The following is a 10957-nucleotide window of genomic DNA, read 5'->3' as shown; positions in this document are numbered from 1 at the left end:
CTTCCCAGCCAAGGACAGATGGGTCTAGCCTTCCAGAGTCGGATCAATTGAGCACCTGGGGTGGGAGCCAACACTGAGGGTGAGGAATTCGTGTGACCCCGTCATCTCCTGTCAGGAGACTCCCACGCTCTTCTTCCTGCAGCCGGGAAATGAAGTGACAGGTCATTCTGAGGGGCAACTGCTGACAGGCCCTTCTGTAACATTTATTTAGAACTGGCAGCTCTGCCTCCTTACAAAAGGGGCTAAGAGAATGCTCTGATATGCATGGCACGCCTCCCAGCTAACCAGGCCTTGCTGCAGGCACACTACCAAGACACCCCCACCAGAATCCCCATTTTCACCATGAGAAAACTGAGCCTCAGTGAGGTGAAGTGACTTGCTGATGTCACCCAGTTAGCCCAAGGCTGGGCTACACAGGACACCTGGTTCCTTGGACTGGTTCTTAAATGCAGTTAGGACAGGACAGGAGAAAACCCCATAAAAATGAACTACCATCGGGCAGAGAGAGCAACCTCTCCTAACTTCTGGGAGAACCTTCTTCTAAGAATAGGATATACATAATGCATTTATGATGCTGACAAATGCGTTAAACCTTTTCCGGAGAGATATGTAAGAAACCGTGAATGGCACAAGGCTTTAGGAAGAGGAAGTGGAACGGGGGAGGGAAGCAAAGAGAGAGTTTTACTTCACATCCTTGTTTTTCTATAGCATTTCAACTCTTCTCCATATGCATTTAAAAGAAGCAAGAACCAGGGGTTATCTGGATCATTTTTAAACTTTCTTGTTGATTCTTTTCTGAAATAAAAGAGAAAGAAATATGTTACTTAAAAAAGAGAGAGAAAGAAGCTGATGAAAGCTGACTGTATCTGCCCTCCAAATTTTACAAGCACATTTAGTCATATAATTCAGAACTCTTTAGGGGCACCTGGCTGGCTAAGCCTGTGGAGCACCCAACTATTGATCTCGGGGTGATGAGTTCAAGCCCCACACTGAGTGTAGAGATTACTTAAGAATAAAATCCTAAAAAAAAAATTAAATAAAAAAATAAAAAAAAAGAATAAAATCTTAAACAAAACAAAAAAACCAAAACTCTTTGTAGGGAAAATCAGAGGGAATAATTCTAGTTAAAAGCCAGGCCAAACCAAAATTTTCATGACTGAGAGCAGGAAGCAGCTCTCTGATATCTGTACTGAAGCTGCTGTCATCAATAATTAAAAGTGGAAAAACAAAAACCTAGGCTAATGTGGTTTCTGGAACCAAGCATTTCATTTTACTTTGAGCTCCTTCCCTTCTATGGAGCCTTGAACCCAGTAACAGATGCTCAAAAAATCCATTGGTAAATGAATAATTTGCCTGTTGCATTCACTGGGTCCCGAAGCAGGTACCCAGTCAATATTTGTTCATGGAAACCCATAATAGAATACTGTTGATCCCAACCACTATCCCTAGACCCCAGCTCCAACCCCAATCCAGGTGGGAGCAGGGGATGAGTGGTCTGCATTGGGCTGCATTGTGAGGCTAAGCTTCCTTCCCCCACAAAGGGCCTGGGTGTCTGGGACTGGTGGGCACAGGCAAGGTCTTCTTGTCTCGATTGTCATTTCAATATACTGCACCAAGGATGTGCACACTTCCCTGATGCCCCACCCTCTAGCCTCGGCCATCCACACCTCCCATCACCTCCCCTCAGTCCTCACCTGGTACTCTTGCCCACCATCTGGATTGCTAACCCTCTTGTGGAGTCCATATAGATGCTATCTTCCCAGTTCCTCGAGGGCAAAGAGAGGATGTTGCAATGCTCACATATCTCTCATTCTAGCTCATTGCCACAGAGAGCTGGGAAAACTGGTGAGACTGGACCAGTGGGGCAGGGAGGGCTTTTGGGCTTCCTGGAGGAGGTGGACATGCACAGACTCCTGGGGCCCTGCAAGGGGAGAAGGAAGGGCCCTAAGGACTGGCGCCTGTCTGCCTCTTACACTTTGTGATCTCCCTGCTGCCCCTCTCACAAAGACACCCTGGCCTCCTCCTTCCTGTCCTAGAGAGTGTAGACAGCAGGTAATGGCCATTTTGCTCCCACCCCCCCCCCCTCCCCCCGTGGGACTAAGGGCAGAGCCAGTACTGGGTGTGTGCTGAGCTGAAGGACCTGATGCTGCCATTCATTTCATTGTTGTTTGTTTTTAAAGGCTTTACTTATTTATTCATGAGAGACATAGAAAGAGAGGCAGAGGGAGGAGAAGCAGGCTCCAAGCAAGGAGCCCGATGCAGGACTCGATCCCGGGAATCCAGGATCAGGCCCTGAGCCAAAGGCAGACGCCCAACCGCTGAGCCACCCAGACGTCCCATGATGCTACTATTTGAATGGCTGGGTTCAGCTGTGTCAGACACTGGCTCAGTTTGGTCTGTTATCAATCACAGCAGTTCCAGTAGGAATATTCTGTGGCTCGCAACCAGAGAGTTTTTTTTTTTTTAAGGTTTTAGTTATTTATTCATGAGAGACAGAGAGAGAGAGAGAGAGAGAGAGAGAGGCAGAGACACAGGCAGAGGGAGAAGCAGGCTCCATGCAGGGAGCCCGACACCGGACTCGATCTCGGGTCTCCAGGATCACACCCTGGGCCGAAGGCAGGCACTCAACTGCTGAGCCACCCAGGGATCCCCAACCAGAAGAGTTTTAAGTGGGATGTCACTGCCCCATCTGTGTCTGTCGTGCCACAAAGCCCTGTGTGTTCTGGATGGAGGCAAAAGAGAGAGGCCTCGGGACGTGGGTGGCCACGAACAGGGGTGCTATCAACAGAGAGAAGTCTGGAGAGCTGGTGGGCTTGGGCACAGTGGGCTGAGCTCTGGCAGGATGCCCAGATGGAGATGCCCAGCAGGTGGGGAAAGGAGTGTGGGGGCACATCTGCAGGGTGCTGGAGCCTCTGATTCAGATTCGGGAGGTGCAGGAGGACGTGAGATCAGGGAGGGGTGGGCGTGGGGACACGGTCGGAAAGAGGCCTGAGAGGACAAGGAAGGCCAGACCTTGAGGACTGGGAATCTAACTGCAATGGGAGGAATGGTCAGGAAAGAAAGGCAGTCAGGCCGTGGAAGCCAGAGCAAGCTCCTGAGCCACACTGTCTCCCTCAGTTTCTTTTCCCGTTAAGTGGGTTCACAGTCTCCCTGTATTGTGCTGTGGCGAGGATGGGAGGATGAAGAAGGCATGGCAAGCCCTTCTCTGAATGCCAGAGCTCAAGTAACATGAGCAGGTGAAAGGAACTGGGGGACAGAGGCCTACCAGGCTGCACCCCTCACGGAGTCTCCCTTCCTCCGGTTCAGCTGGCAGGTAGCCATGGCCGCTGCCCCTCTATCCAGTGAGGGCGCTTATCTCTGCCTCTGCTAGGATTTGGCCAGCTGGCCCTCTTTCATCACTCCAGGGGCAGTCCTGCGGACAAGGATGCTCCAAACAACAGCTGAGCTCATCCCGAGAAGCGCCTCACACACAGCCCAGCCCCCCCACCACTCCCTGCCCCCGCAGTGGTGGCACCTGCAACACTTCCCCCAAAGCGAGCCCCCGGGAAACCTGCATCTTTAGGACTCCCACTGAGGCCCAAAGAGAGATTCCAGAGGGCTGGTCTATGTGGACTGGGGTGGAAAGGCCTCCAAGAACCCACTGCTCCTGAAGCTGACCTTGCACAACTCCACTAGCCCTGAGGCTCCACATTCCATCCCTGGGGTTTAATTCACTGGGGCTGTGAGTCCTCCCTTAAACCACCCCCAGGGTGGGACACATTCACTGTAGGGGAAAAAAACACAAACACCACCGCTGCTCCCCATGGAGTAGGGGAGAACTGGGACTTGCTGGAGGGTAAGACACAGAAAGGGAAGCAGTGGAAAATCACCCCAGGAAACCTTCCCCTTCTTCCCGCTTTGGTCCTCCCGCATGCTGGGTGGGGCTGAGCCTCTACCTTTCTATCCTTCAGTGCACAGGTGCTGGGCGCTGGTTGCGTGCCAGGTGCTGGGCGCTGATTGCGTGCCAGGTGCTGAGCCAAGTGCCAGGGGCACTGATTTGTTCAGTCAAGTTCCTTGAGGGGAGGCGGGTGGGTAAGACCCTCTCTCTCAATTCACCAGAACCTCGGGGCCTGGAAGAGAGTAGAGGGAAGCGCAGGGGCTGCAGAGCCCTTCCCTTACCTCTTACCCCTCCTATCCTTGCCTTTGCAGCTCCACCTTCTGTCTCAGTGCAGAAGGGAGGCACAGGCTGATGGGACACAAAGGAGTGGAGCCCTGGGCCGCACGATCCCCTTCTACTGAGACAATCACAGGTCTTCTGGCGCAGGCACCTCTTAGTCCTAACCCCGAAGAGTAGAAGATTTCCCCCTTCTCCCTGCCCCCAAGCAATTCCCAGGGATACTGTCCTTTCTCCTCACCACCACACAGGAGAGGGTACAAGCTTTTGTTCCCCACTGAAGCCCCCATTTGCATTCCAGGTGAACCCTAAAAGGCACAACTAATGCCCTTTACCTACAGCAGCGGTTCCCAAAGTCTAGCAGGAGGATCCATCATATCAGGTTACCTGGACACTTGTTAGAAAAGGAAATCTCAGACCGCACCCTAGGTGTGCGGGAGCTCTAGCAATCCACTTTAACAAGCCCCCGGGGTGATTCCATCACCTCCAGTTTGAGAACCACTGGCCCAAAGGACAGTTAGGCTAGAATTTGCTGGGCGCTGGGTGTGAAGTGGGGAGAGGGGGGCAGGACATCCCTGGGGCCTGGCTGTAGAAGGAGGTGGGCTCCTCCAGGGGAAGGAGCTGGGTCAGTTTCAGGACCAGCGGACTGGTCTTCCCTCCAGCCTGGGGTTCTTTTCTTTCTTTCTTTTTTTTTTTAAAGATTTTATTTATTCATGAGAGACAGAGAGAGAGAGGGAGAGGCAGAGACACAGGCAGAGGGAGAAGGGAGAAGCAGGTTCCATGCAGGGAGCTGGATGTGGGACTCCAGAATCATGCCCTGGGCCAAAGGCAGGTGCTAAACCCCTGAGCCACCCAGGGATCCCCTAGCCTGGGGTTCTTATAGTGGGCAGGTGCACAGGTGGAGAGCAGGTCCATGGTTTTCACAAGCTTTTCAAAGGGATCTGAAGCCCAAAAATATCAAGAGCCTTTCTTTGAAAAGCTGTTAACTTACTTAACACACAATTAACATTTTAATACATTCTTACTGGAAAAGTCAAACCATACTAAAACATAGGGAGCATCAAGGAAAGTGCTCCTTTGATGCCTCCAGGGCTAGACCCCTCCCCAGAAGAAGCCACTGTTTTCTATTTATACTTTGGAAGGTCTCTGTACAAGTGTGTATATATATATATTTATGCTATAGATATACATACACACAGTGTGGGTGTTTTTACACAAGCAGGATAATGTTAGGTGCATTATGCTTCAACTCCCCACACCCTCCCATTTAATAATACATCTTAGAGAGCCATGCCAGGGCTGGGCCTCTACTCAACAGTGTCTCCAGTGTGGTGGCTACTGAGACAAGAGAAAAATACATGTTCACACCACATCAGACTCTCCTCCTTTTCTTACGTCCCCCCCAGTGATGCCTACCCTACCCCAGAGCATGCAAGGCATGCGCACACCAGGGTGTTCACACACACACACACACACACACACACACACACACTGATAATGACCCAATGTGAAGAAATCCTCTTTGGTCCTTGACTAGTCTGACAACCCCTGAACTCCCAAGCTTTAGGATGCTGTGGAGCTGGGGCTTCTTTTGGCTCCAGGGCAGGCATTCCTTAGCCCTAAGAGGGCACTCCCTGGAACCTGCGGGCAGAAGGGCACTGGAAGGCTGTGTCACCACCCAAAGAGCTGTGCTTGTACGTGCATTTATCCTGAGTGGGAGTCCAAAACTTTCTCTCAGATTCCCAAAAGCTTCTGAAGCCCCAAAATGGATTAAAAAATCACAGTTGTAAGTTGATTGCCTCTTAATGGGGAAGAGCATATCAGCAAAATAATTCCGGCCTCTGGGTGCCTAGGTGGCTCAGTGGGTTGGACATCCGCCTTTGGCTCAGGTCACGATCCTGGGGTTCTGGGGTTGAGCCCAGAGTCAGGTTCCCTGCTCAGTGGGGAGCCTGCTTCTCTCTCTGCCCCTGCTACTCCCCCACGCTCATGCTCTCTCATTTTGTGTGTCAAATAAGTAAATAAAATATTAAAAAACAAAACAAAACAACCCTGCCTCTCTAGAGTGCTTTCTTTCTAATTAACAGCTGCAGCTCCAGAGTCAGGCTGGGGACAGCAGCAACCTTACCCTTTCTGCTAGCTCAGGCCTGGGCACGAGGAAGTGGCAGAGAGGGAGGAAACGTTAAAGACAGGAATAGGAGGGAGGCAGGAGAGCAACCCAAGTTCCCGGGCTGAATAGTGTCCTCCCCAGCACCTCAGAATGCGACTTTATTAGGTCCTCAAGAGGGTCGTCGCAGATACAGTTAAGTTAAACTGAGGTCCTACTGGAGGGGCAGAGGCCCTTAATCCAATGACCGATGTCCTTTCCAAAAAGAACAGACACAGGAGCCATGGAGGGGAGGAGGCCAAGTGAATGAAGAGGGGGGCGGAGGACAGATGATGTATCTACAAGCCAGGACCCTGCAAGGTGGCTGACAATGTCCAGAAGCCAGGAGAGAGGCATGGAACAGTGTCTCCCTAGGGCATTGACCTGGCCCCCCCTTGATCTGGGCCTTCCAGCCTCCAGAACTGTGGGAGCATGCATCTGGGTTGCTTAAGCCCCCAATCCGTAGTACTTTGTTATGGCAGCCCTAGGAACCAAGATTAATAAAGCAGAGTTCAACAGCGGCTTCCAGGGAGACCCTGGAGCCCCCTTCCCACGACACCCAGCTCTCGGGAACCAGAAGGGCCCAGCGTCTTTGGGTCAGAGTCGGCACCGTGTCCTACGCTAGCTGGGGCTGGGTTCCCTCAGGTGTGCAGGCAGCTCTCAGCCCGGAGAGCCCTCCCCTAATAAACAGCCAAACCAAACACATGTTCCCCTCCAGGCCCCCGAGTCACCTGCCACTTGGCAGTGAGAGGACGTCAGCCCAGTTCCTGGCTGGCAGCACTGACAGGCGCCCATCTGCTCCGGAAGCGCCCGCCTGGATAAACACAGCCAGGCTCTGCCTCCCACGGTTGGACCAGCCGGGTCAGGCCGGTGGTGCGGAAGCCCTGGGTCTCGGCCCTTAGCCCCTCGGGGTCACTTTCCACCCCTACCTGGCCACGCCGGCTGCCCCAGGAGAACAGCATCCCTGGAAAACGGGAGGAAGGACACACAGGAAAGGAAAGCTCATTGCAGGGCTCGGCCCACCTCCCAGGTCACTTCCTCAGATCCCTCCCTGCTGGGCCCCGGGGTCACTGCCCCCTCCCATCTGCCCTCCCGTCAGTCACGCCCACATCAAGCCATCTGCCACCCTGGCCCCCCCTGGCAGGCACCACAGCCTTATGACTCAGCGCCCAGCCCTGAGGCTGCTCTGTGGGTGGCCACTCCGGAACCTTGGTTGGGAGGGAGGTGCTGGGAAGGGGGCCGGAGCTGGGGCTGGGGGAGGGGGAAGACACGTGCAGACCCCAGGTGGCCCTTCCCAGAGCACCAAACCCTGATAGCACTGCTTCCATCCGGTTTTTAAAGCAGACTAACTCCAGCAGTGGTGTTGCCTAAAACCTAATGATCTAATGAAAAAGCACCTAATTCCGTTCCCTTTTTGCCTCCAGGTTCCACCACCTGTTCTTCCGGCCTGGCCCCAGGCCTGACTGGGACCTGTTTCTCTAGTGTATTCCCCGGTGTCCTCTTCAGGGGCCACTCCCAGTCCCTTACAGCCCCTGGAACAGTACATCTGCTCCCACACACCCTTGAGTGGATAAATTCCCATGAAGGTATGAGACATGTCATGTCAGCTCCCTGCAGACTTTGAACAAAGGATTTGACCTCGAGTGTTTATCCCGAAGGACTAGCAGTAATGGTTGAGGCTGCGTGTGTCCTTCTGGGGAAAGGAGTGAGTCAGGGTGGAGAATGTCACCCCTATAGGCGGCAGGCCCAAGCTCCAGGTGTGGTTCTGAGTCAGGCATGGCCCCTAAGACTTGGCTCTAGAGGAAAAACCTACAGGCTGGGCCTGTCCCCCAGCTGGAAGGTTGTGACCTGAGGCCTGGCCCCACCCCTAGAGAGTCAGGAGAGGGCCAGAGGATCCAGCCCCAGAAGGCCGCAGTTCCCAGCCTGTGGGAGCCTGCTTTGGGCAGCTGTCTCTGTTCTCAGGGGCCGCACCCCTTCCAAAGGTCCCGCTTCCTCCAGGGCCTCTTGTAAGCTGTGTGGAGATTTAGCCACCTTGCCTCAAAGCTGGAAAGGCGGTCCTTGGGGGTCTGGCCCTGGCTCACTCTCTCCCTTACCTGGAGGCCCCTGGGGTGCACCTCAGGAGTCTCCTGCAAACCCGGGCCTTGGAGGCTCCTTCCTCTCCCAAGCCCTGTTCCCTCCAAAGCAAGCCAACAGCTCCGCTCATTTCAGAGTGGTTGTTCTCCTGCTGGTAACTGGGAGGAAACAGGTTGGGCTGAGTGAAAGCAAAGAAGACTGGGAAGCTCCAAGAAATCTCAAAATTGGAAGAGTCTGAATGCATTGAATCCTGGCTCTGCAGCAAGCCTCCCTCTCTGCCTTAGTTTCTTTGGCTCCAAGCAGGGTTCATAAAAGTACCTGCCCCAAAAGCTGTCGTGAAGGCGAAATGAGGCAGAGAACTGTGAAAATGCAGTTCGAAATGCTTCCTCCCTTCACAGAAGTGCCCAGGACCTAGCAACAGTAATAATAATAGTCATGTTCATCTTTCATTCTTTCTGTGTCCCCACCGTGAGCATCACACATTGTCGGAGGGCTCAGCGGACACTACCTCCCTTAAGCCTGAGTTCCTTTCCCCCAGTCTTTCTTTCCACATTCTTTTCCAAGAGATAGTTCTACACCCCCAGAGACGCCTCCCCACTCCCCCTGGGCATTGGGATATTTTCCAGGCTAACCCTCCCTCCCGGGAGAGTCTCCTAGGCACATGTGCTGCTTCCCAGAGCAGGAAGGTGGGCTGAAAACGGCCCCAGCTGGAAAATCAGAGTCTGCGTTTCTACGCAACTTCTTTAGAATAATAGACTCAGAGAAAAAAACCAAAACACTCTGCTCAGAGAGGTCCTCTGTTTGCTTGCGTACTCCCAGCCTGCTCCATTTCACAGCTGCAGAAATTGTGATTTTCCTGAGGCCACACAGCAAGTAAGTAGCAGAGATTCCACCAACACTGAGAACCTGCAATGTGCCAGGTACTGCACCCACCCACTTCGGAAACACTGGCAGCAGTCACACCATGCTCCAAGCACCGGTTAGAGCACCATGGACATAGAGACAGGAATGGCATTGAAATTCTATGGAGAAGATCCCAAACAAATTACAAAGGTTGCTGCCATCACTGATAAATGCTATAAGAAAATAAATCGGTATAGGATGGATTGGTTGGTGGATTTAGGGGAGCGGTGCCCTGTTTCCCTAGAACACACTGGAAACACTGAGCAGAGAACCGAATGATGAGGGGCAAGTATGCAAAGAGCTAAAGAGGTGTCCATTTAGAGAGAATGGCAAATGCAGAGGCCTTGGGGCAGGAATATGCTTGGGCGTCTTCAAGGAATGGGAAGAAAGCCAGTGTGACTGGAGCAGTAAGAGTGAGGGGCAGTGGGAGAGGTGAGGAAAGGAGGGAGGCAGGGGCCAGGTCATGCTGGGTCTCAGCCATGGTAATGAGTCTGGATTGTATGGCAACAGGAAGCCATAGGAAGGTTTTGTTGTTGTTGTTGTTGTTTTATAAATTTATTTTTTTATTGGTGTTCAATTTGCCAACATATAGAATAACACCCAGTGCTCAAGCAGGGCAATAACTGTTATGACTTATGGCTTAGAAAGATGGCTCAGGCAGCTGTGTGAAGAGTGGACTGAAGTGGGGCAAAAGCTGAGGAAGCTATGGAGACCTGGCCCACTGTGCCAGCTGTGGGGATGCAGGGAGGCAGAAAGCAAATACCTTGACACTAACACATGTGAAGCACTGAGCCCGAGGCCTGGCATCCACCAAGTGATACTCAACATAGAATTGGGAGCCTGAGAAGGGATGCCAGTGGGTGGCCAGATGTGTGGCCAGGGTTAGGAGATAGGGTGGTGGTGACAGGGACCTGGGGAGGGTCCTTTCCTGGGCTTAAAGCCACAGGAGACTAGCAGCTTTGGTTTGGGTGTGGGAAGGGGCAAACTTTGGGGATCCCACATCCTTCTCTCGGTTTCCTAATGTGTATCATGTCTCTCCATTCTTAAAAAGGTCATTGTCAGAGCCACTACCTGTGGACATGTAAGTGTTCCAGAAATAAAAGCCTGTGAGTAATTAGAATAAAAAACAGCCTACATTCATTTTAATATTTCAAATTGTGTGTAACTTGTACCTACCCATGACAAAGACTTCAGAGTACAAGAGCACACAGCAAGAAGTAACTGCTCCTCCACCTCATTTTCAACCCTATAAAATATTCTCTGTTACCTGTTCATCTTTGTCTAGAAATATTGTCAGCATATGTAGACATATATAGACCATATACTACTTTCAAGTATGAAGATAGGATAATTGTACCATCTTTTCACCAAACAATATTTCATGAAAATCATTTCATATGAGTCTGTGAATACGATTTCATGCTTTCTTTAGTGGCTACGCAGCTGTATCCGATAGAAAAATAGGTATTGAGATAACTCCCAGGTTTGGGCTAATACAAACCATGTCACAACAAACACTTTCACATGTAGGTCTTTGGTGTTTCCATCAGATAAATTCCTAGACGTGGAATTTCTAGCTCAAAAGATAATTACATGTTTTTCCCCCCTTGTTTAAATAAATATTGACAAATTGTTGCTTGGAGTCGTTGGACCAACTCCCTTCCCAGTCATACCCCTAGCTGGCC

At 51.8% G+C, this 10957-nt stretch overlaps 1 protein-coding gene across 1 annotated transcript in view; it reads right to left on the bottom strand.

The window, feature by feature from the left end:
• Nucleotides 1-661: 661 nt before the first annotated feature.
• LOC144301118 (uncharacterized) overlaps nucleotides 662-10957 on the bottom strand; it is a 33806-nt gene continuing 23510 nt past the window's right edge. Inside the window, exons 5-6 of the mRNA XM_077877661.1 lie at nucleotides 3936-4109; nucleotides 662-795 (exon numbers count right to left, since the gene is read on the bottom strand). Of these exons, the coding sequence (XP_077733787.1) occupies nucleotides 3947-4109 (163 nt within the window). The 3' untranslated portion in view covers nucleotides 662-795; nucleotides 3936-3946. The remainder of the gene's footprint in view (nucleotides 796-3935; nucleotides 4110-10957) is intronic.

This window comes from Canis aureus, chromosome 29 (assembly GCF_053574225.1).
Source record: "Canis aureus isolate CA01 chromosome 29, VMU_Caureus_v.1.0, whole genome shotgun sequence".
Taxonomy (NCBI): Eukaryota; Metazoa; Chordata; class Mammalia; order Carnivora; family Canidae; genus Canis; species Canis aureus.
The sequence above is the reverse complement of the archived record's forward strand: the minus strand, read 5'-3'. Positions and strand labels throughout refer to the sequence as shown.